Genomic DNA, 26380 nt, shown 5'->3' with positions numbered 1-26380 from the left:
TCCTGCACTAGCTAATTACTCAGAGACAATTTATATATGAATTCTTTACAATCACAAAATTTTCTGTTGCACTGATCTAATAAAATTCAGAGATCAGTTGTGGATATTTATAACCCATAATCTTCTACAACAGCCACATCAGGAAAATGTCTTTGTGGTATGATACATTTATAAATACCTGCAGTAAATAAAAAAGCCATAGGAATTTTCCTGGTGGTCCTTGCAGTAGGGGCAACGCAGGTTGAATCCCTGGTCAAGCAACTGAGACCCCACATGCCACAGGGCAACTTTGCCTGTGCACCGCAACTGCTGAGCCCGACCTCAGGAGCCCACGCACTGCAACTAGAGAGAGGCCTGGGTGCCACAACCAAGACCTGACGCAGTCAAAAATAAAAACTTAAACTTTAAAAAAAGTGTGTAAAAATGTTAAAAATTTAATAAATAAATACATAAGCCATATAGCTGAAGAATTTTAAAAAATCTACAAAATATAGTTTATACCATAAAATAAGCTGAAGTACCAATGTGAAAAATTAAGACAATTATTAGTCACAAAGAGAAAATACAGGCTTATTACAGGGCTTTCCACGCGGTAAATGCTCCAGAAATAGATGCATATTTATAAATCAGATTTTTAGGCAAAAAGCTGAATCCTCACAAAATTTCTTAATAGCTGATGTAGTCTTCAAGTAGCAGCAAGAGTACTTCAAATATACATTTAACACACAGAAACATAACCAAGTATAATAAACAAACTATACTCATCTAAAGTCAGTTTTGTTTCATTTTTCCATGTTTATTTGCATGTTGTGGTCAAAATTTTAGAACAACACTAAAATGGCTCAGTCGATAAAGAATATGCCTGCAATGCAGGAAATAGGAGTTCAACCCCTGGGTCGGGAAGATCCCCTGGAGAAGGAAATGGCAACCCACTCCAGTATTCTTGCCTGGAGAATCCCATGGACGGAGGAGCCTGGCAGGCTACAACCATGGGGTCATAAGAGTCGGACACAACTTAGTGGCTAAACCACCAACCACCACCAAAACGAGCAAGAGATTTTAAGCAAAAAGATCCCAAGTTTCTTAAAAGTAGAAATAATTTCCAGTATCACTAAGAAGTACTTGAAATACACATTTGTACACCAGAGAGACATATATATTACAAAGTGTAATAAACACATTTTACTATATAGTCATCTAAGCATCGTTTTTCCCTCTTCCTTGCTGGTCTGCATGCTGTGGCCAAATTTTAGAAAATACGAAAATGATCAAAAAAATATATAGTTGTACTTATTTAAAAGAATCATTAACAATGGGGATGTTTAGATTTTTTTTAAGCCTCAGAAACAGGATGAAATGTCAAAGATCACCTATAAAATGCAGGGTCCACTGTCAGTATAGTTATTATTGATACATTGCTAAATAATTTTCAAACTGACCAAACCAAGTAAATGCTATCACGTAAAATGCAACATAACAATTCTGACTTTTTATAAACTAAGTACTAGCAGTTTTCCATTCTTATTTTTTGCTTAAAAAATGATGACAACTCTCAAAATCTATACCCAACATACCATCTACAAAACACTGGAGAAAGCCATCTTTCCAAATTTGTATTATCTAGTTATGCAGCAGAGGCTAATGCAGTAAGAACTGTTCTTCTCTAGCTCAAGATTTCATAAATTTCCATGATGAGAGCAAGAATAATGGATCAGAAATATGATCTTTTTCTACAAATTTGCATTAGTAGGGTCTCTGAAGGAGGCAAATGCTATCTGCATAATAAATACAAATTAAAATCACTCATTTATTTTGTCAATCACATTTAGATTCATACAAACACACAAAGAGCAAATTATAAGAATTCATTCAGCTATAAAACGCATCTCAACCAAAAACAGATTTCTTACCCAGATTTTGCTTTTTCTTCTTCAGCTTCTACCTTTATGCTGAGGGATTCATCTGCTCCCGTTGTCTCACCATCTTTATCTTCCAGATTTTCATTTTCTTCTGTTTTTTTCACGTTAACTTCTTTTTCCTGTTCGGATTGTGGAGGCACAGATTCTAATAAATTCTTTTTACTCCCCTAGAAAAAGATCAGAGGAACTAAACCAACAAAAGTAAAAATTGTCAACCTAATTCCATTATCTAATTACTAGCTCAGGAGGTACCAACCAGTACTGAGAAAGTTATTTTAACAATCTTCTGCCATCCCTAAAACAATGGCAAAAATAGCTAACAGCTATTTCAAACACAAAAATAGTATGTAATAAAGAAAATGCACGAACAATAAAATTTATAAGGTAAATTAAATAAGGCATCTTTAGAGAGGATGGAGACAATGTACCAGAGAAAACAAAGGACTATTAACAGTATCCTATTTACCTGAGAGGGCTGAGGCTCCTTGCTTTCAATACCTTCTTCAAGAGGCTTTTCTTCTTTGGGTATTATATTCGCTTCCTCTTCAGTCTTTATTTCTTTGATTTCTGGTTCATTTTCTTCTTTAACTTTTATTTCTTTTACATTTTCACACTCCTTACAAGGCTTGTTAACGACTTTCTCTGGCAGTGCCATCTGAAATTCAATATTGGCCGACCTACAGTACTCCTCAAAACCATATAAGTATCTGGAAACACGAAAAGAAGTTATATTTGGGAAAACATTTTGAAATGTTATTGTAGAGTTGTGGTTTTTAAAATATGTGTTCACTTCTTCTAAGTTCTCAGATATTGAGCTACCTTAATACTCTAGCTTATTCTAGTTCAGTTCTTTACAATCTTTTTACTCAAATAAAAACTTTTTTCAAAGAAAAAGACTTCATTAAAAAACTGCTAAAAGTGAAAAGAAAGTCATCATCTTAAATGCAGTAACTGTAGTAACAGTAGCTATGAGAAGAACTAGTAATGGCATCTACTTATATGTCAGGTACTGGGCCTCTGAGTATATGTAAAATTTCACTAGCTGATCAGACTAATCATTACTATGAGACAAATAGTATTATCTCATTTTAAAAACAAGAAAATCAAGGTCTAAAAGAACAAATAAATGGCCAAAGGGCATAAACAAGTAACTGGCAGAACCAGGATTCAAACCTGGGTTTATGTGACTTTAAAACTTTGGCATTTTAACTTCTACACAATACTTTTCAAATTTGCTTGAGCACAAAAACTTTCTTCACAGATTATCTCACAGATCTAATATTCATGGAAATCAGTCCTGAATATTCATTGGAAGGACTGATGCTGAAGCTGAAACTCCAATACTCTGGCCACCTGATGCGAAGAACTGATTCATGTGAAAAGACCCTGATGCTGGGAAAGATTGAAGGCGGGAGAAGAAGGGAAGACAGAGGATGAGATGATTGGATGGTATCATCAATTCAATGGACATGAGTTTGAGTAAACTCCAGAAGTCGGTGATAGACAGGGAGGCCTGGCGTGCTGCAGTCCATGGGGTCACAAAGAGTTGGACACGACTGAGCGATTGAACTGAATATTCATGGACTACACTCTAGAAAATGCTATTATAGAGTGATTACTCTAGTAAACCATCCTTGAAATTACTAGCCTCAGTGATATGGTAAATTCCATCCTGCTTTCTAGGTAAAATGCTGTTGAACATAGCTATATTGAGTGCACGGACTTACTTTTTATAAGCACATTTAACATTGTATCCTGCAGCTGAATTTAAGACAGGGATTCCAAGATCTTGGTAGACTTGTTTCCAAACAGCCCCGCTTTCAATCTAACAGAGTAAAATGAAAATTCAAAAATTAAAAGGTGGGGAATATGATAAAACTTTGATAAATACCCAATGTGTGTGCTTGTGTGTGTCTGTGTATTATGTAGTTCTATATTTGTTGTTTCTAGTCTCAAGGAATGAAAAATACCAATTTTGATAAATTCTAAATAAAATAATCTGGTTTACAGCAATGTTTTTAAGTAAGTTTTGGTATTCTAACAAATCTCAGAGAATTATAAATGCTGAAATCCTAGGTCATTTGATGTTTTACCTTTTTGGCCATGCCTCAAGGCATGCAGTTCCCAGCTCCCTGACCAGGGAAGAAGCTTGCTTCCCCTACAGGGGAAGTTCAGAGTCTTAACCACCAGATAGCCAGGGAAGTCCCCGTTTGACATTTAAATAAACCCTGCTATGGTAAATAAGAAAACATCTACATTCCTGAATCAAAATCTTAATGAAATGACAGATAAAAAATTTTCCATGACGTATGATTTCCTATAATAAAGTCGTTTCATGAATCCTAGTAACACAACGTACCTTTCTCCCCCCAAAATAGTCTTCACTGGATGAGTACCATACATCATGGCAACCTTAAGATAATTTCTTCAGTTCAACAAAGACTTTCTGTGTATATGCACACATATATATGCAAATAATGTTTTCTATATATGTAAGGCACAGTGGTAGAAATCAAGGATATAAAGAATATTAAGACAGATCCCTGCTCTTACCGATCTTATTGTCTAATGGAGAAGAGACACAGAAAGAATTTCCACTAACATGGTTGTGTTATGACTCAGATAGCTTATGAAAGTTTGACAAACTTAATAGTAAATTGGAAAGCTCATTTTTAAAAATCTTCAAATTTAAATTTGGTCTGAGGAAGACCAGATTTCTAACTTGTACTCTTCATTTTCTTTTCCTTTTATTCTTAAGTTTTTGTTAATAGACACTTTTGGATGATTTTTAGATGAGAAAACATGTATGAAGAACATGTTTCACTTCTGATCCTAATACTTACATTATCAAATCCTCCAAGTTTGTGTACAAGTCTGAACAACTTAAATAGATTCAAATTTCGATATCCAAGCACAGGTCGTTTGTTAATAGGTGTGCCTATTAAAGAAAACACGAATATATCAGAAGCATGCTTCATATTTATTTAAATTTTGAAAAGATTCAAACATTACCATCAAATATATACAGTGCAATCTGTGTCTATATGAGAAAAATAGCCCTGGTTAATCAAAAATATATCTACTTAAATTCATTTTATCAAAAACTTTTTTCCTATATCAGATTTTTGAAACTTTATTTATATTTTACTTCACTTTCACTCCCCTGATGAGCAAAAGAATAAATAGTAAATGAAGCAAAATAAAACACCAACAAAAAATTTAAAACATCAGTGTAACAATGTTTGGTAGAACTGAAAACAGTGTTGAGATAATTGATGGGCAACTGCTTCACAATGGGAATTACCTTTTATTTTCTTTGTATTTTACTAATTTACTATTATTATACAAAGTAAGTAATTCTAGAGTAAAGTTATAGTGTTGTTTATTCCAGGATGTAAAAAAGTAGGATACTAAAACTATCAGACTGTTAGAATGTGATAAGAGAAAATAACAGGATAGAGATACACAACCTATTGCCCTTTCCAAAAAACATATATTAGATTTTATTCATTTTTTCACTTTTTAATTTAGCTTATATAAAAAAAGCTTAAGAAATAGCCTGCCTTCTTAGGCCAAGCCTCCATGCATACAAATAAACACATAAATCAAGGACATTTTATACTTTAGAATAAAAAGATAACCATATTGTAGTAGCCACTATGCTTTATGAGAGCAAAAAGACGACCAAGCCCGAAGCTATTCATCAACAATACAAAACTGGATTAAAAAAACATGAATTCACAAAGCATAATAGCACTTCTAAGTGTCATTCATTCAATTTGTCTTTTTCTTCAAGTCAGAAAGCTTTCAGCCTCTGCCCTCTACCTTGCTAGCATGTTTACAGGAAAGGAGAAACTATACTCATAACAGCAGGTAAGAAAGAAACAGGGCCACAGTTACTAGATGACTAGATCACTCCAAGTTAAAACTTAGTGTTAACACCGAGGAAACCAGATCTGAAAGAGGCACGTGCACCCCAATGTGCATCGCAGCGCTGTTTATAATAGCCAGGACATGGAAGCAACCTAGATGCCCATCAGCAGACGAATGGATAAGAAAGCTATGGTACATATACACAATGGAATATTACTCAGCCATTAAAAAGAATACATTTGAATCAGTTCTAATGAGATGGATGAAAATGGAGTCCGTTATACAGAGTGAAGTAAGCCAGAAAGATAAAGACCAATACAGTATACTAACACATATATATGGAATTTAGAAAGATGGTAACGATAACCCTATAGGCAAGACAGAAAAAGAGACACAGATGTACAGAACAGACTTTTGGACTCTATGTGAGAAGGTGAGGGTGGGATGATCTGAGAGAACAGCATCGAAACATGTATATTATCAAGTGTGAAACAGATCGCCAGTCCAGGTTGGATGCATGAGACAAGTGCTCGGGGCTGGTGCACTGGGATGACCCAGAGGGATGGGATGAGGAGGGAGGTGGGAGGGGGGTTCAGGATGGGAAACACATGTAAATCCATGGCTGATTCGTGTCAATGTATGGCAAAAACCACTACAATATTGTAAAGTAATTAGCCTCCAACTAATAAAAATAAATGGGAAAAAAAATAAAGTTTCCTTCTAAAACAAAAAATAAGTAAATAAATAAGTTAGTGCTAATTACCCATGATCATATTTCTTGAACCACAAAGGCAGATTCAAAAAGCTAAGATAAGGCTCACCTTGGTCACCTTTCTCTACACTTGATTTAATTTTGTTCTTAGTTTTATGTGGCTAAGTCATGTAAGACTTATGGCCCATCTCAGAATGAGTGCCGTGTCTGTCTGTGTGTCTCTCTCTTACTCACATACACAAACACATACAACTTGCAGCTGGCAGTGATTTTAGAGAAGAGGCTTTTCTACAGGCATACAGGGAGGCTCAAATAAAATGACACTATGATTCCCATTGTTACTGTTTTCTAATGTAAGGGTTCTTTGGGGTCCCCCAAAGAAGTGGTGGGATAGACAAGACAGAATACAGTTATTTACAGGTCCATGGCCATAACATCCATCAAAATACTGTCAAATCCCACATTCTACTTACTACGTGACAGACATTACACTAGGATGCTGGTGATACTGGTAATCAAAATGATAGCCATGACTACCAGTGACATGCACCTTAATAAACAGAATTCTTATTTTTAAGATATTATCTGAAAAAAAAAGATATTATCTGCTATCTACATTAATAAAGAATCAAAGAAAAAACACTCACCTCTGTCTTCCATAAATTTGTACAATTGCTGAAGAAAGTTCTCCCTTTCCTCTGGAAATGGTTCTATTTCTTCCTAATTTTAGTCACAGAAGAATAAAATATTATTTTCCTCAGTTAAGCATTTTAATAACACAAGCAGATTTCCTACCAACAGCAAAGACTAATACTAGAATATTTCAAAGGCTTTTTACCAAAAAAAAAAAATTACTTAACACTAAGCTATTCAAAACCAGAAAGTCTAGACATTTTATGCTTTACAGAGAAATATGTCCTAAAAGGTTATCTCAATAGTGACAATCCCAAATGTAAATGCTCATATAAGAAATGAGACCAACAAGATGGTTCATGAACTTTTTACCACATCAGAGATCTAGTCTTTAAATCACGGTCACAGGCTCAAGAAGACCTACTCTCACTTATATAAAATTGGGTCAGGGCTTAACATTGAAACTGACTCTACTCTCGCTCCTCCAGGAACTAAACAAGTGAAGGCCCCATCAGCTGCAACTAAAATTATCCTTCATTATATTGGGCCCCACAGTATAGTACTTCAAACTTATAAAATCAGTAAAGTGGGGAACAAACTTGATCTACAATACCTGAAGATTCAGACTTAGGGAAATCTTCAAGTAATAAAATAGTTCCCCGATTTATCAATTACAAGGGAGGGACTAGCTTCTTGCTGCTGTGGCCAGGGGCTGTGGCAGTAGGGAGCTGGTCCTGAAGCAACCTGCAAGGAGCAGGGTAGTAGGTGAGATGGAGGAACTCATCAATTCAGTGACCATCAACAAACATTTAATGAGCACCAGTGAGTGTAGGCACTATGCAAGGTGCTGAGTCAAAAGAGAAACAAGCGATGGTGCCTGCCGTTACAGAGCATGATCAGTAGTAACTGCAGAGGAAGCGATTCAAAATACACACTGAGGCTTTACAGTTACTCTGGTTGAAACAAAAGTATTCCAAGTGGTAAAAGTCAGAAGAATACTTTTCAACTGATAGCCTAAATATATCATTCTAATTTTAAAAACCATGTGTCTAAACTCACTGCTGGAGTGAGATTTGCCTCTATCTTAAAAGCAAGCAGGAAAAAGGAAGTTAAAGACAACAAAAACTTGTATCAATAAAACTACTATGCTTGCTAATAATTGGGCAGAGAAGAATAAATGACAATTATTAGTTTGCTTATGATAAAATTTGTTTTTCTCAACCTAAACATGATCCAATGCACTGCATTTTGGTAAGGTAGTCAGACCTAAGTCTAAGGAATACTGTTTTCTAGGTATTTTCTTAAATGCTCCCATGGTACAATATGTGACTTTCATAAACCACCAAATTTTTTCCTACTGCCAAAATTTTAAGTGAAGTTTGTATTTAACTTAAAAAAAAATGTTTAAACTGGAAACCAGATTTGCTTTTATGAAAACATCTGTAAAATATAAATCTAAGTAACAAAAAGTTTTGGTAACTAATATTTACTGATCATCTGTTACATGTTACTGACTATTACAGACACTATGAGTATGAGTACAAGTAAGATGGACTCCTGACCCTTGAGGAGCTTACTGATTAGCAGGGCAGAAAACAAATAGAAAATAAATACATGCACCTATGTAATGTGTGTATGCTGCTGCTGCTAAGTCGCTTCAGTCCTGTCCACCTCTGTGCAACCCCACAGACGGCAGCCCACCAGGCTCCTCTGTCCCTGGGATTCTCCAGGCAACAACACTGGGGTGGGTTGCCATTTCCTTCTCCAATGCATGAAAGTGAAAAGTGAAAGTGAAGTCGCTCAGTCGTGTCTGACTCTTAGCGACCCCATGGACCGCAGCCTACCAGGCTCCTCCATCCATGGGATTTTCCAGGCAAGAGTACTGGAGTGGGGTGCCACGGCCTTCTCTGAATGCCACGTATATATGTAGGCAAAAATTTCTACAAGGGGTGGTATCTGTTTAGATTATCAAATGGAGTGATTAACTTTACTTGCAGAAGGTGATGGTTCTCTCCTTTACAGAGAAAACAGGTTAGTAAGGTTTAAAAAACTCAACAGGAGTGTGTCATGCTGACAAAGGGTGGGGTGGGGAAGGGCACTGCAGACAAAGGTATTGGTTTGTACAGAAGTGAGTAGAAACAAAAGTTTGTAATTCGATGTTGCTACAACCTAGTTCAAAGCAGGAGGGCAGGGAATTCCCTGGAGGGCCAATGTTAGAAATTCACACTTTCACTGCCAAAGGCCCAGGTTCAACACCTGGTTGGGGAACTAAGATCTGGAAAGCCATGTGGTACCACCAAAAACAAACAAACAAAAAAATAAAGCAGGAGAATATACCAGAAGAAGTGATGGGAAAAAAGAGAGCGCAGGGTGGGCTATAAAGGGAGGTTCTGAAAGTAGAGCCTGACTTCCAGAGGAGTGACTCGGACGGACTGCAGCCTGCCAGCCCAAGGGATTTCAGGCAAGAATACTAGACGGGGTTGCCACTGCCTAACCCAAGGGGATCTTCCTGACCCAGGGATCAAACCTGCCATCTCTTACGTCTCCTGCACTGCAGGCAGACTCTTTACCACTGCGCCACCTGAGAAGCCTTAAGCAAGGGACTGATGGCTTATTTTTAACATTTTAAATAGGAAAAAATGGGGAAGACTGATGCCAGGGAAGTTTTCACACTACACACTGTCATTATAGATCACTATATTATAAAACATAAACTTTAATAAAATGTTCCTACTTCATCAATAGTTGTTTATTGCAGTTACATGGAAAAATTTCATAACTTACCTAAAATATTACATATTGACCTTAACTTATCTTTGTTTCCTGAAGACACTAAATACAATGGTCATGTATTGCAGCTATCATTATCTGCATCATTATTCCCCCAATAACTTTCATAGAGCCATTCAGCAAACCATTAAAGAGCACAGTGGCGCACTGTCACTAGTAATATTATGGGCAATTTTGTCAGTACTTGTCATTGATGGACCTAAAGTACCAGCTACAATAAAATCTAAATTTAGCTCCTTGATCCACATAAATTCACAGACGTCTTATTTTGTATAAGATAAAATCTAACACAAAACTTTGTATTGATTCTTTGAATCAAAGATATTAATCTTTACTTTTATGCTGATTATTCCTTTCACATTAGATAAAAGACATTTTATTCTTTATGAGATGCTGTAATAAAATATGCAGATGTAAACATAGTATGAGGTCACAGCTGTCTACGTGACGGTAAAAAGCATATGAAAGTAGAGTTTTGCTGTATTAAGAAATACTTTTTCCCTTTTTTTAACTGAAATATAGATGACACACAATACTGTACCAATTTCAGGTGTATGACATATTGATTTGACATTCATATACATTATGGACTGAAGATTAAGAAATATTTTTGAGGTTACAGGGATAACTACACTTAGTATTTTTAATTTCACAAAACCATATTTCTATTTTAAGGATATGTAAGCAAACTATTTGATTATGATGAATACACAAGAACCATTGTATTATGAAACACTTCTGATACTAAAAATATTTAAGTGATTAATGACTTCATGCCAATCCCAAAGGGAACTCAACTGGTTTTCACTGTAAAAGGCATTAACTCTTTTTACTCACCTCCTCTTCGCTGCTGTTATCCTCCTTTTCTTTTTCATCATCTTCCTCCTCCTCTTCTTCCTCTGCTTCGCTGCTAGAACTATCTTCTTTCAATTCAGTCTTCCAGTTAGCAGGAATAGTTCGACTTTTGTGAAATTCAAGTGCCTGATCAAAGGCTGGAAAGAGGTCATAAACTATCAACTGGAGAAATTAAGAACTGATTTGTCTAAAAATATTAACAGGATAAAGAAATAAAAACTACTGTGCTGCCACCACTGACATTTATGAAGCGGTTGCTATGGGCTAGGCATTGAGCTAACTGCTTTTCGGTGTAGCAACCCATTAATCTTAACAGTCTTAGGCATTAGGTATCTATTTTATAGATGGCAAAACTCAGGTGACTTAGGTTCAAACGAAGACAAGAAAAGGGGCAGATATATTCTTTTAAACAAAAATTAAGAATGAATAGTAAACATTAAACATTGAAGTAAATCTAGTAAACATTAAACCTTCATAATCATTTTATCAAAAAATTATTAAACAGTATTATGTAACAGGCACAGAGCCACTGCAGTAACTTACAAGTATCTGAAAATATACTATAAATATGTACTCTATATTTTCAGTTAACTCTGAATTAAAGTTATATTAATGATTAATTTAACTATAAATACCTAGACACAGTTATTCTCACTTTACAATACAGAGAAATAAATTCTCAACTATAAATCTTGATGATATAGTGTATTATCTAATTTGGTAAACATGGGCAAAGAAAAAATAGTTATTTACAGTGCCAAAAATCAAGTAAGAGATGTAATTACAGCATATTCCCCAATAAAATATAACTACTGTTACAAGAAATGACAAAAATCAAGACTACTTTGATTCCTGTTTTTACCATCCTCAGGAACTGATATTTTATTTACTAGGCCAGACTACAGTGATAGCTGATGATCTTGTTCTTGATCTTTTTTAGATTACTGCCCCAATTATAAGCTAAAAAAAAAAAAGAGAGAATACTATGATAACAAAAGACACATTGGTTACAAAAGCAGAGGTCACATGGGACCAAAGGTAACTTCAAAAACTTCATTAAAAAAAAAAATTTTTTTTAAAACCAAAAGAATAATCTTCAGAAATACTTCATTGGTTTCTCTTTTCTCTCTGTTTGGCCACACTGTGCGACCTATGAGATCTTAGTTCCCTGACCAGAACTCCAGCAGTGAAAGCTCCAGCAGTGAAAGCGCAGAGTCCACCAATGGACCACCAGGACATACCTCATCAGTTTTTAAATTAAGTATAAATTTAAATTAAGTATAAATCCAAAATTATCCTTACCTTGTTTTAATACAGCGTCAGGCTTTGGTACAGTGTCACTAGTAATTTCATGGACATCCTTTCTTGGTACTGAAGTACTGTATTATTTTAATTTTAAAGGAAAAAACCCACAAAAATACAACAAAGATTAATTATGAGTCCAATTACCTACCCCGGAAAGATACTGAAAACATGGGAACACTGATGGAAATGACTGCACACAGGGTTGCAAATCTCAAAACAAAATACTAGGCAGGACATTAAAAACGGAATCATCTACAAGAGGACCCCACCTTAATAAGATGTTTTATAAGAATTCTCGGAGTAACTGGTTAAATGCAACACTAAAAATATTGAAACCCTGAAAATAATCTATTAAAATGTTTACATAGCAGAATGTATCAATCCAATAAAAAAAAATAAGTTAAATAGCAAAGAATTTGCCATCATCTTAAGATAATCTCAAGAAATAAATAAATTTAAGATTGGAAGAAAATGTACTATTTTATAACGTAAAATGTTCAACAATTTTGTTTAAACTGAATTCTAGGTTCAAAGCAAACTTCTAATATACAATTGAAGTTCTTTCATGTAGAAACTATAAGAAGGGTTTGGATGCAAGCAACTGGGAGAGGTCATTTTATCATATACGTCACATTTATTTCTTACTTAACATGAATAAATCATCATTATTTATCATCTTATTAAAGCTTTTCTGCACTTGGTTTGTTTCAACCAATCCACAGAAGTCTAAGAACTATTCCAAATACACTTTTCAGCCTGCCTCTTTTTAAATTTTAAATTTAAAAATTTCAAATATATACAGAAGTATAACTGCAAAATGAACTCCCATGAATCCATCATCCAACTACAACAATCATTAACTCAGAGTCAGTGTCTCATTTATACCCCTATCTACCTCTTCCCACACCAAGTGGATTATTTTGAAGCAAATCTCAGACATTATAGAATTTAATTTATAATACTTTATTCTTTTGAAAATACAATCCTATCATCACACATTTAAAAATTCATAGTAATTTCTTAATATCAACAAACTAGTATTCAATTTCAATGCTCAAACTTTTGTGAAAGTGAGTTTCATATAGATTATTTTTAAGTCATGTTTCAGAACTTGAAAATCCAAAAACCAATCTTAAAGTATGATGATCTTTTTAAAGCACTCACCTGATAAGGCAAAATATCAACATAAAATACATGGATTTTCTAGTCACACAATTCTTTTTTTTTTTTTAGTTCTACCACTTTATTGCTACCAACCCATCTCCCTCCACCCTCGTGCACACATGCTCAGTCATGTAATCCCATGGACTTCAGCCCACCAGACTCCTCTGTCCATGGATTTCTCCAGGCAAGAATACTGGAGTGGATTGCCATTTCCTTCTCCACAGTCACACAATTCTTAAAGGGAAAAAACACCCATACAAACTGATAACTCAGTTGTAGAAAAGTTCTACATGAAAATTCATTATCTTAATATCCAACATATATTTATAGTAACTCATTTTAATCCTTAAGACTACTGCAAAATTCAAACATTACAAAACAGGTATTACCACACTCATTTAGAAATAATTTAAAATGTTAGAAAATCCTAATTAGATATTCAAAACAATAAATAAATATCAATTAATATATCCATGAAGTATTAGATGTGGTAGATTTACTGAATTTTCCTCAATAAACCATCAGCTATTATATAGGCAAATACTGATAAATTAGCATTGAGAGTATAGCTTAGAAAAGACCAACTGAACAAGACATATTTTAAGACTACTACACTTAATGACAATATGAAAGATGATCATGCTTTGAAACACTCTGAATGATAAAAAGGAAAAGCAGAACATCACTGGAAATAACTAATTTATAATTTATCATCCTAATTTGGAAAAGCAGCCTATTTTTCATAATAATTCACCAAGTGAATTATACTTACAATTTGCCATCTTTGAAAGATCGAACAAGAATATTATCTTTTTTCACAGCAATTTCATCACTACAATCAGGACATACCACCTTTTAAAAAAAAAAGTATGAAACTATTATAACTAAAAGCACTGTTTATAGATAGTTACGTAAGTATCAATTATTTAAATCTTAAAAAATAGTTTCAGCTTAAAATTTAAAAACTTAACTTTAGTTTGAGGGTAAAAAAACATACACATGTATAACAAACAAGCAATTTAAAGTTTATATCCTAAAACACACACACACATATGTGGGAATGCACACAAGTAATTTTATTTTCTATATCCTTCCAGCTCTCTGGATTATCCACGTTATTTTTTGACATCGGCATGATTTTGAGCACAATCATGGCTCTGACTAGATTGATGCCATGGACCAAGTCTAGGAAGAAACAGAAGACTGGATGAGAGTGGCGCAGGGCTGGAAAGAGGGGGAGCCAGTCTTAACAGAAGGTCTGCAGCAGGGCTGGGAGAACGGCAGGGACCAAAGTGGGGTATCAGAATCTTAATCAGAGCAGCCTCTATCTTTAAAAAGGCAGAGGTGATGTGCTGCTTATTATTTACATCTAAACATGTATGTTAATAATACTAAAAGTTCTCCATACTACTACCCATTCTGAAAACAAATTATTCTCAAGTGAGTACCTTCCTGGAATCTACATAACATTTACTACTACCAAAATAAAAGATTTTATTTGAAGTCACTCCAACTATTACTGAAAATAAGGCTAAGGCATGCCTTCTCAAAGATAATATTAATTCAAGACACCTATAAATTTTTGTTATTTTAATTCCAAGACAGTTCACTATATATACCAAGAACAACATCCTAGTTTGGTTTTCTTATGAAAAAAAAAATGGGCTAAATAAGTATGACGGATTTAAGGACTATCTCATTAGCTCTGAAGAATGCCAGAATGGTACTTAAATGCATGTATTCTCACTACAGGTTTGAGAGGAGCCAGAAATATGTAAGTTCTAATTCAGTCTTTAATTCACTTTTTTTCTAATTTATTTTCTAATGTTTTGGCTGCATCGTGTGTTACGCAGGATCTCAGTTTCTCAACCAATGACTGAACATTCCTCCCGCAGTGGAAGCACTGGTCCTAACCACTGGATAGCATAGGGAATTCACCTAATTCAGTCTCTAAAAGGTTAACAATTTCCATAATTGTAATTGCACTGCATTAAGCATTGCTTAAATGTTGATGGCATTATGAAATAATTCACTAAGAAAAGGCTTTTACGTGTATTAGCATCTAGGAAAACTTTCCTATCATTTCAAAAGGGTCCTGAAGTAAACACTTAATCTGTCCATTCATTCATCCAGTCACTCTAGAAATACAAACCATTTCATCAAGGTGCCATGTACTAGAGCACAGAGGCTGAGACAGCCACTGTTCCCCCCACGGTGAGCCTGTACTCTAACTGGGAAGACAAGCGTTAACCAAGTACGTGTACCTGTATTTAACTGCTACTATCTAGCGGTCAGAAGCCACTTCTTTGAGGACACAACATTTACACTAAGCTTTGAAAACTGAGCAGTAGCTAATTTGACAAAGGATGGATGTATATACACATGTCTGTAGGCCAGGCTGCACTGCAAGAAGAGGTAACAGATTATGGGAAGGGCCTGACACAGCAAGCAGTGCAACCCATTCTAGGAAGTAAAAGGTCAACGTGGCTAACTTTCTGCCTGGGCTAAATAAGAAAGATAAGCAGAGCTTAGATTTGTCCATTTTGTAAGCCATGTCAATTCTGAGTACAGAACTCTAAAGTCTCTCAGGGAAGGATCTGAAGCAAGACAATGTCATAGCAGAATCGCCTTTTTTAAAATGACTTTTGGCTGTCACAAAGAAAATGGGCCAGAGAAGGGCAGGAGTTGAAAGAAATTAAGCTACTGCAAATCATCCAGGTGAGAGATGGTGACCTGCATATAAAGTGGTGGTGATGGCAGATTAAAGGAAATGAGAAATATTAGAGAAAATTAGGGAAGTGAAGAGGTGAGAGAGAAAAGGATGCTTACATTTCTACCTTGTGAAAATGGTGTCGATCACAGGGAAAGAAACAATGGAGAGGGGTCAAGTTTGGGAATACAGGGAGGAGAGAGTAAACTTAGGCTTACTAAGCTTGTTAAGTTTTCAGGTGACTAAAGGACAACCAAGTAGAGATACTGAATAGACAGATACTCGGGTCCAGAGCTCCAGGGTAGAGGTCTGAATGCTAAGATATAAACTTGGGAGTAAACAGCTAAATAGAGGTCTAAAACTGTGAGCCAAATCACCCATTTTTTTCTTTCTCATGAGATTGGATTTTGAAAAACAAACATGATAGACTTTGCTGACACTGTGTGTAAGTGAGTGGGTCCACTCTCCATTCTGTTACAGGAACTAAAATCCATATTTTATCCCATTTACCCATGCAACTGATTTTCTCAGTCCTTAAGACATTTCAGTTTATTATCTCTGCAACCAATGTTATTAAAGGGGATGAGATCATGCTGAAAAAATATAGAGTGATATATTCTGAACCCTAAACAACATTTAAAGCTCAGTTAGAGGAAAAATGATGACAGAAACTGAAAACAGGACTGTGTGAATCAGGGAAGCTAAGATTTCCATCCCTTAAAATGGGAGTAAATACCACTTATGTTTCAGCCTCAATTAGGATGAAATGAGACTGTGCACTTACCTTAACAAGTTAGCACAGTGCCTGGCCAGGGAAAGTACTCAAAACGTGGTAGCTATTTATTGTTCCTAAGAGTATGCAATTGTTTTCTAACATGACATTATCAGACACTTGTTAACATTACTCAATTTATAAACTACTTTCAAAAATAGAAATGCAAATATTTTATGTAATTATGTCAAGGTTGTTTGATTCAGAACAAAATTTCACACTCTAGTTGATAAAAATTATCCATTACTGTCCAAGAGATCTCAAATTTGCGTGGAGGATAACACGTATCAATAATGCTAAGATGTTAAAAAATAATAATGAAATGGTTGACTAAGCAGATTACTAACCTTTTGATATCGTAAATCTTTTCCTCATCATCAGGAAACTATTTAGAAATGATGATGAGAATGTTAAATCAATACTGAAAATACTAAAGTGAAAATTTTAATGTTTCTGTTGTTTTAGAAAAAGACACACGAAGCTCTTTTAAAACATGTTTTCAAAAGTGCTCACAAAGAATCTTAGAGCTTTAGGAAATAAGAAATGACTACACTGACTTAAGTTTTCCGCTTACCATTAACCCAAAGCTTGTAAAGTTATTTAACCCTTCTAACTCTGAGTTTTCTTATCTTTAAATGAGGATAAATAATACATACCTCATAATCCTCATAAAGATCTTAGCACAATCCTTACACACAGCAGGCATCCAATAAATGAGGAATGGATAGATGGACATACGAAGAGGTACAAAGGTATTATATAATATTTACATTTATGAAAATAATTGCCCTCATTAGTTTAAATTATAAGAGCTGACATTTATTGGGCACTTATTTTGTGCAAAACACTTTTAATACTCAGGATACAGAATACAAAACGTTCAACAAAATGATGACAAATAGATGCCATTTGCAGACAATAGTACAAAACAAGATTCCGTTCTTCTTTAGCAGTCTTCTGCATGGTAGATTTAGAAGTTTTAAAAGTTTGCACAAGGAATTTTTTATCCAAAATTCAGCAGTGTAATATACCAAGCCTCTAAAATTACCATAATTTTGCTTTTCATGGATGAATTCAAAGTTCTTTATACCAGAAACAATTTTCAAAGTAATTCTGTGGGAACTGAATGATGCTAAATCCACTTCCCATTCTGTGCCTATGAAAAATACTGATTTTTAAGAAAATCAACTGCTCTCTTCATGAACTTATATAGTTGAAAATTAAACTCTTATACTGAAGTTACTCACCAATGCAGGAAACCACAGTGCTTTCTTTTTATCCAAACTAACATAATCTACACATACAACTTTTCCCAGAAGCTCATCAATCTGTTTCCTGTCATCCTCATCTTCATCACTGGAGGATGAAGAAGACTCTTCCTCTGGTCTAGGGAGAGAAAAAATGAGATAATCCTATTTATCTTCACAAAGAATAAGCATGCCAAGTTGATGAATACAGGTTTTCTAGAAATCCTATCCTGTTTCCTACACCCTACAAAATGGCTAAATTAACTTTTTTAATAGTTTTCTAAATTGCTAAAGAATAATTTTTTAAAAAAAGGTTATCATTAGAGGAAAAGCACAACATATTCCTAAAAATGCCCTGAATTTATTTAGTGCTATTTTAAAAGATTACAGGGAATATCAAAACAGAATAGTACTGGTTCCCAAATTCTCAAAACCTGAAGGCCCCCATTTTAAGTATCCGAGGACTGAACTAAAATACACTGCATTCTCCTCTCAGATTAAAGGAATTCTAGAAATGGTAATGCTCTCCCAGTTCAAAACAAATTTTAAAAGGGGGAAGGGAGATCTTTACTAACAGAGGGTCAAGGTAGAGAGAGGAGACAATCTGATAAGACATCACCATTGCCATGCTTAATATCAGATACATAAAAACTAAGTATTCATAAGATGTACAATATGGTTCTTTTGTATTATGTGAAAAATTCCTTTCAGTTACACTGTATTCTGAATAAATTAAAAATAAGAAAAAGGAACTCAAAACCATTCATTTGATGTTAGAGGGAAGTATAGTAAAAAATAAAACTTAAAAAGAGGAGGAAAAAAAAACACAAACACACAAAACAAATTTCTCAATCTGGTTTTAAAAAAACCTACCGTCAGTAGTAAAGAAAATGGATTCTAATGGGGGGATGGGTAGGAGGCTCGGAGGGAGGGGGACATGTGTATACAAATGGCTGATTCACTGTTGTACAGCAGAAATTAACACAACATTGTAAAGCAATTATACTCCAATTAAAAGAAATTTATTCTAATTACTATGTTCAAAATGCCCAAAATAAAGATATTAAGAAATGTGGAATAAATAGACTGCAACAAAATGAGAAATAAAAACATATGGTATTTTTATAAAATAAAAAGCATGACAATATAACGTCATCCCCTCATATTTATATGTACTGCGTGCTTAGCCACATCCGACTCTTTGCAATCCCATGGACTCTAGCCCTCCACGCTCCTCTGTCCATGAGGTTTTCCCTGCAAGAATACTGGAGTGGGTTGCCATTTCCTTTTCCATTATATCTATACATTCCAACATAAATGTAAAGGAAGCAAAACCTATTATAACACTGTTAAAAATTTTATAGCGATAACGGGAATATCATGATTTGACTCCAGTGATCATTCAATTAACCTAAAAATTGTCCTCCGATAAAAAACGAAGCACATCTTCAAAGTTTGCTACTGAGAATACTGTACTTCAAATGGCACTTAAAGCAGTTCAACCCCTACTTAGAAAGCAGGTAATAGGCAGCAGGAAAAACCAATATATTTTCATATTAGTGGAGCGTAAAACCTTACAAATAGGCACACAGCTTGGAAGAGTAATAACAGACCTTCACAAGTCTGATTTCTACCTGATTAGAAGAACTTCTCAAAGACAAGGACTTTTATTTCTCCACTTTCTAATGATTATAGAACACAACCAAATTTAAAATTATAATTACTGCTTTTTTCAAAATAGTCACAGAGGACATATTCAGCTATGGATGCCCTCTATGCCATTATCATTAGCAAGACAAAATCACAATGTCACAAATAACAGTAATCAAATCTGTAAAACACAGAAAGAGAAAAATGGGCTTTACTCAGTTAACACAACCATCTGCGGTAGTATAAAAGTTCTAATTTCTTTCATAAGACTTAACAAATGTGAAGACGTCAGACATGAGAAAGTTATCTATGTACTATAAACTGACTGGCTACATAGAACATCCATCCACTTTACTGTCTAGGTTCCACTCCAAAAACCATTCCCCACTCATGGACTAGACACCCTTCTCCACTCTCACATCCTCAAGTTTTTGTTCCAGCAATGTTCCTACCTCTCCCCTCTATCAGTTTTTCTACCTCTACTAGTTGGAGTCCTACTAGCACTGTAATTTCTAAGAAAATGCTGTCACTTCCTCCACTTAAAAAAAAAAAAACACAAAAGATCCGCTGACCTCACTTTCTCCACCAGCTACTACTCTTCTTTGAAGAGAAACAGCCTGGAATGCTTTATCCCCAGACACTTAGAAACTTTTTCACCTCCTCTAAGTCTCTGTTCAAATGTCATTTCAATTATGATCACCTTATTCAAATTTACAACCTGCCCATCCCAATCCCCCAATCTTATTTCATTATTTCCACAGCACTGACAAATCTATCATACTATGTAACTTACTTATTCTTTTTTCTGTATTGCCCATCTCTCTCCATATGAGAGAATGTAAGCTCTAAAGGTATAGGAGGTGTTTTGGCCGCACCACATGGCATGCGGGATTTTAATTCTCTGACCAGGGATGGAATCCATGTCCAATGCATTAAAAGTGTGGAGCCTTAACCACTGGACCACAAGGGAAGTCTCCCAGAGACTTTATGAATGCCTGTTTTGTTCACAGATATATGCCTTGTACTTGAACAGAGCTGGCACAACACAGATGCTCAATAAATATTTGCTAAGTAAGTGAACTAGATAGGTTTATTCATTTCTTTTTTTTTTAGTTCTACCACTTTGTTGCTACGAACCCGTCTCCCTCCACCCTCATGCACACATGCTCAGTCATGTAACCCCTTGGACTGCAGCCCGCCAGGCTCCTCTGTCCATGGAGTTTTCTAGGCAAGAATACTGGAGTGGGTTGCCATTTCCTTCTCCGGTTTATTTCTTTCTACTGCGTTACTTCTGATTTCTGTTTCTCCTGAAATTACATAATGTATACAATCAACATAATGTATACAACCAGTTTAAACCATACCTTTATACCTAAGACTCCTTTAATTTTTCCTTGTAGTGGAATGTAGCCAGGAAATTGTTTATATAAGATGAGTACTCAATTAACTGATACACAAAATAAATGAGCATCGGAAATATTTGAAGGGAGCAAAGATGGAATAAGCAGGGAATCTGCTTGTTTACTCCCCTCTGACACTGCTGCTTCTCCGGTACCAGGTATGTGTTTACAGAGCCACAGCAAGATAACTCGTGTTGCTGAATTAACGTGTGACGATGCCACTGGGAACAATGCTGATTACATGGGATGTTTACCAAACAAACGAACAGCTAGTCACTTAAAGCTGATCACACACCGATCTTAACTATAAATTAACTGTAAATCAAGGAAGAATTTGGCAACTTAGACATGTGCCAAAGAATACCATATGATGAGGTACAAACAGAAAACTGAGCCAGAAATTTCAGAGGCTCAATTTTTAAAATGCAATTTGGACTTCAGTGATCCTTACTCTTTCAAACAACTAACTCAGCTTCAAATTTTGTACTGCAAATTCAAAATCTGTATTAGTATCAAGAAGACTGAAAATGTGTAGCCTCTTAAGAGATTAAAATATACAGATCATACGAACATGTATGAACTCAACCAATGAAAGATTTTTTCCCAGTTTTTATCAAGAAGGAAACTAGAATCAAATTCTCATATCAAAATAAAGCAGTGAATAATAAAAAGAACTTTTGGACTTAGGTAGTGGTGCTGGTTGTAAACTTTTGTGAATGCACTAAAAAACACTGAAAACTGAATACTTTAAAAGGGTGAACCTTATATGTGAATTATCTCTCAATAAAAACATTATTCAAGATCGATCTGCAGACCAGTAAATATCAGGTACAAATCACTGGTTTGCTTGGTAAATCTCAGCAATGTTACTGGGTAGAAACTCCCCACAACTACTACTACCGAGTGTCCTCACGAGCCTTACTGTGCCCCATTCTTCTTCTGAAGGGCAACAGCCTTGAGTGCTTCCCTACAGTTCACAGATACACTCTGGCCACGCTACTGGAAAAAGCTTTTGGAGGAGCACAAATATTTCTATAATTTCAGAATTCTATTCTTTAGGTAGAATCAAAGAAAACTGCATACAATATAAATTATAAGGGGAAAATTCACTCACGTTATACATTATCAAAAGGATCAATAACTTGCTTTTAAAAAATTAAGCTACAGGGTGATAATCTTTCAAACATATCTGAATATATTAGGATTAAAAGCAGACTATAAATAACATAATTAAAGGAAGGTATAAAAAATAATCAATTTTGGAATAACTAAAGGCCGATTAACCGGTATGCGGATTAACAGTTCTTAAAATAAAACAAAGGTAGTGATATATCACTGCAACAATGGGGTCCTGGGAGTCCTGGGAAAGATAACGTTATTTATCTTTGTACAAATTTTAAATGGCAATCAGAGAACCATAATGAAGACCTTTTCAAATTGAGTAATGGAAGAGGAAATGAAGGTCAGATAAATGACCTTAAAATGCAGGCCCCAGATTTTGTTGCAGAAAGTCACTCTGAAGAAAGGGAAGAAAGACCTTCAAGGAAGTGTAATTTAAGGAGTTGGGCATTTTAACCTGTGGTGCTTGCCAGTGGTGCTTAAACGCCAATGAGTAGAGCACCAAGGAGGCACTAAGAATGACCACAGTGGTGAGATGGAAGGAGCAGCAAGTGAAGTAAGATGGCAGACAGGCAGCACTTCATTTCCTGCAGCAGTAATTCTCGACCTTTGTTCTGCCTTCACACTTCACATATTTACAGCAAATCTTTCATTGTACACAGATTCTCAACAGGAAAATCACTAACTCAATGTTTGCTAAAGTCTTTAGAAAACAAAAATCAATTTGCTCAGTGACAAACGCATGCTTTCTTCTCATCTACAAGAAAGGGAGACCTCAGCCAAAAATCATAACAGGTATTTTAATATACTATAATTTTTGGTCTGTTGGGTGTGTGTATATGTGTGTATGTGTGTGTGTGTCTACTGCGCAGCTTGTGGAATCTCAAGTTTCCCAACTGGATCTGGCCCTTGGGAATTCCTTTTTGGTCATTTTTCTACATCAATCTATGTGATAGTCCATAAATTACCTTATTTTAAAATATTTTTACACTTCTGGATGACATCCGTAGAAAGGTAAAACACTGTCTAAATATTATATGAAATTTGTTTCAAAATTAAAAGGATTCTTGATTCAAAAACATTTTTCCCTAGAGTATGTACATAATATAAAACAAAGGAATGATGTTTTTAAATTCACAAAATAGAGCCCCAAACAGTCCTTCCTGTCAGACATAAATACTAGTAAGCAGAATTTTTACATACTTAAAAATAAATTTTATATGTAAATGAAGTCATGTTACATACTGCTATTTCATGAAAGTTTTTTCATTCAATACATGATGATGACATCTAGTACATACATGTGTGTGTGTTAGTCACTTAGTTGTGTCTGACTCTTTACGACTCCATGGACTGTCGCCGGCCAGGCTCCTCTCATGGGATTCTCCAGGCCAAGAATAGTGGGGTGGGTTGCCATTTCCTCCTCCAGGGGATCTTCCGACCCAGGGATCAAACTTGGGTCTCCTGTGTTGCAGGCAGACTCTTTACCATCTGAGCTACAGGGCAGTCTTAGGGACGCCTATGTGATTACAGTAATTACTATATCAACCTTTTAAGGGTGTGAATTCACTTCACCTTTGAAACAACTCGGTGGGCTTCCCCGGTGGCTCAGACAGTAAAGAGTCCGCCTGTAGTGTGCGAGACCTGGGTTCCATCCCTGGGTTGGGAAGATCCCCTGGGAAAGGAAACGGCAACCCACTCCAGTATTCCTGCCTGGAAAATCTCATGGACGGAGGAGCCTGGCAGGCTATAGTCATGGGGTCGCAAAGAGTTGGACATGACTAACTTCACTTTCTTTCTTTGAAACTAAACTCGTAAAGAGACAGGGAATACTATTACCTCAATTTTACAGATGAGAAAATTAAGGTATGCAAAGACTGAGCATGCTGCCCAAAGTCAGACAGCAAGGAAGTGGCAGAAGCAGGATTCAAACCCATGCTATTGTGCTTCACTGTTCCCACTTAAGATCTCTCTCTTTTTTTTTTTTGGCCACACCTCGAGACATGCTGGATCTTAGTCCCCTGACCAGGCATTGAACCCTTGCCCCCTTCAGTGGAAGTACAGTCTGAACCACTGGACCACCAATAAAGTTTCCACTGTTCACACTCTCAACTCAGCCACACTTCCACTCTTAAGAGCTAGAAAAGTGGAAAATCTTTGCTGATAAAGTAATTTTACATTAAATATATCCACACCTTACTACTTCAACATCATCAATCACAGTTAAGAGTTGACTATAAAGCATGGGAAGACTATAATGATCAATGATAGATAAAATTTTAATTCACAATTGAAATTATTAATTTTCAAATGGCTATCAAAATATTTAACTTATAAGTGCTTCAGTGAATATGTTAGGGCAAATAATAGCCCTCTGAAAAACCTGAAAACAGTATCAGATCACAGTAACATTTATTAATCACAACAGGACTCTTCTCAGCTGATAATGTCATTGTACATTTTTTACTTATTTTTCTCTCTAGGTAGAATACTCATATTTTAAATGTTACACAAAGAGTAAATAATAATCACAAACTCAGTATCCTAAAAATAATCAAGTCACCAGCAAGCTACATCACAAGTAAGAGAAATTTTCACCTATTAATTGAGAAAACATTTTCTAAAAGATTCAAAGAGCTAAGGAAGAAAACGAAATGCATGGCCCAAATCATTAGTAGCAAAATAATAAATACTAAATATCTTTTCAATGCAAGGATTTGTCTTTTCATTTCCTCCCTCAAATGAGTCCTTATTCATTTCCTGTTAAAATTCATTTGGAAAGTTAACTGTGATGCTCTAAACAAGAGAGTCAATCAACTGAATGGGAAAAGGACTATGCAACATGGTCCTTTCCTTCCTGTGTTCCTTGGATTAGTTACTGTCTCAGAGGCCAATTTTCCCAGTTTTTAATAGGGATAAAAATAATACCTACCTTTATGAGTTTGCTGTCAGGCTGAAACTAAGCTGTATGAGAGAACATGTTTACCCAATTTTTATTGCCAAAGCTTAGCCACTATTAGACTTAATACCTGACTCTATATTCTGAATGAAAGCATTCATTTCCATTTAAAAGACAATAATTCAACTCAGTATTTTTCATACCTACTCTGATAACACTTAGCTCAGGCACATTAATATTTTAAAATTTTTATCCAAGTAAAATATTCAAAACTGTTTTTAAACAATTTAACCTCCAACAGAATAAATTAAAAACTTTTTCCTGCTGCATCCTTTCCCATTTTCTTCTGCTGAGACAACTGCTTTTAATTTTAACTCTTTCAGCTCTGACAGTTAAAACCTCATCACTAAGTAATATTCTTATACCACTATATTTATACTTTTAAGACACTATTCTATTTCCCATTGTTGTAAGGACTTGACTTTTGTATTTAAGCGACTTCTCTATCCTCCATCCTACTAATGCAGTGTTTCTTCCTAATATAATTTTTGAGAGGAGTAACTAAATGCCTTTGTTATTTTTTCCCATCTGTTACCATTGTTATCTTTAATTTCCCCCTAATGTTCCATCATAGGAGACAGCAAGTCCTCCCTTTAACAGCACTTTTCCTTTCTCCACTCTGCAGCCTACTGATCACTAGCATCTAATGTTACTACTGAGAAGTCTGATGCCTGCCATTCTGCCTCTCAGTCCTTAGCAATAAACTACTTTTTCTTTCTGGAATTGTTAGAAGGTTCTTTCTTTATCTCTGATGACCTAAAGTTTCATGACTCCTTGATCCTGTGATCCCTTTTAATTTAAAGCCTTTAAGAACCTAAGCATATTTCATTGAAAGTAATTTGTTAAATATGTACAGTATGTGTCACAACAGTAAGAAGACATAAAAACAAGTAAGATAGTTCTGCTGTCAGGAGGATTTAAATTATTAGGAAGGAAAAGCAAACATGACAATGATAGTAATAGGTGAAATATTGTCTATGACATTAGATAAATGCAAAGAATTTAGAGGATTCAGCAGAGAAGAAAACATGTCTGTCAACCCACGGATGGAACCCAGGCCTCCCGCACTGAAGGTGAACTCTTACCAGCTGGCCCCCAGCGAAGCCCAAGGAAAGAGAGGGGAGGCATAGAATGGTTCACAGAAAGGTTGGGCATGTCTGGCTGAGAACTGAGGAATGAATGCGCCAGTGGCATTTAAGACAGGGAAAACACAGCATGAATAAAAAACATGGTATCAGGAAAACAGAGGATGTATTACTCAGGATACACAGG

The 26380-nt window shown here is 35.3% G+C and overlaps 1 protein-coding gene across 10 annotated transcripts in view; it reads right to left on the bottom strand.

Annotated features, from left to right (window-relative positions):
- Window positions 1-26380, bottom strand: part of ARID4B (AT-rich interaction domain 4B) — a 136130-nt gene that overhangs the window by 39045 nt on the left and 70705 nt on the right. For 9 of the 10 annotated variants that reach the window (XR_011488823.1, XM_020890544.2, XM_020890545.2 and 6 more), the window contains exons 8-16: window positions 17981-18119; window positions 14024-14103; window positions 12085-12161; window positions 10765-10919; window positions 7152-7224; window positions 4763-4857; window positions 3647-3744; window positions 2386-2626; window positions 1911-2086 (exon numbers count right to left, since the gene is read on the bottom strand). Coding sequence is in view for 9 of the 10 variants with exons in the window: in XM_020890544.2 (XP_020746203.1) it covers window positions 1911-2086; window positions 2386-2626; window positions 3647-3744; window positions 4763-4857; window positions 7152-7224; window positions 10765-10919; window positions 12085-12161; window positions 14024-14103; window positions 17981-18119 (1134 nt within the window). In the remaining variant the exon portion in view is untranslated. The remainder of the gene's footprint in view (window positions 1-1910; window positions 2087-2385; window positions 2627-3646; window positions 3745-4762; window positions 4858-7151; window positions 7225-10764; window positions 10920-12084; window positions 12162-14023; window positions 14104-17980; window positions 18120-26380) is intronic. The other variant, XM_070471065.1, reaches the window with a different exon arrangement.

This window comes from Odocoileus virginianus, chromosome 7, assembly GCF_023699985.2.
Source record: "Odocoileus virginianus isolate 20LAN1187 ecotype Illinois chromosome 7, Ovbor_1.2, whole genome shotgun sequence".
Lineage (NCBI taxonomy): Eukaryota > Metazoa > Chordata > Mammalia > Artiodactyla > Cervidae > Odocoileus > Odocoileus virginianus.
The sequence above is the reverse complement of the archived record's forward strand: the minus strand, read 5'-3'. Positions and strand labels throughout refer to the sequence as shown.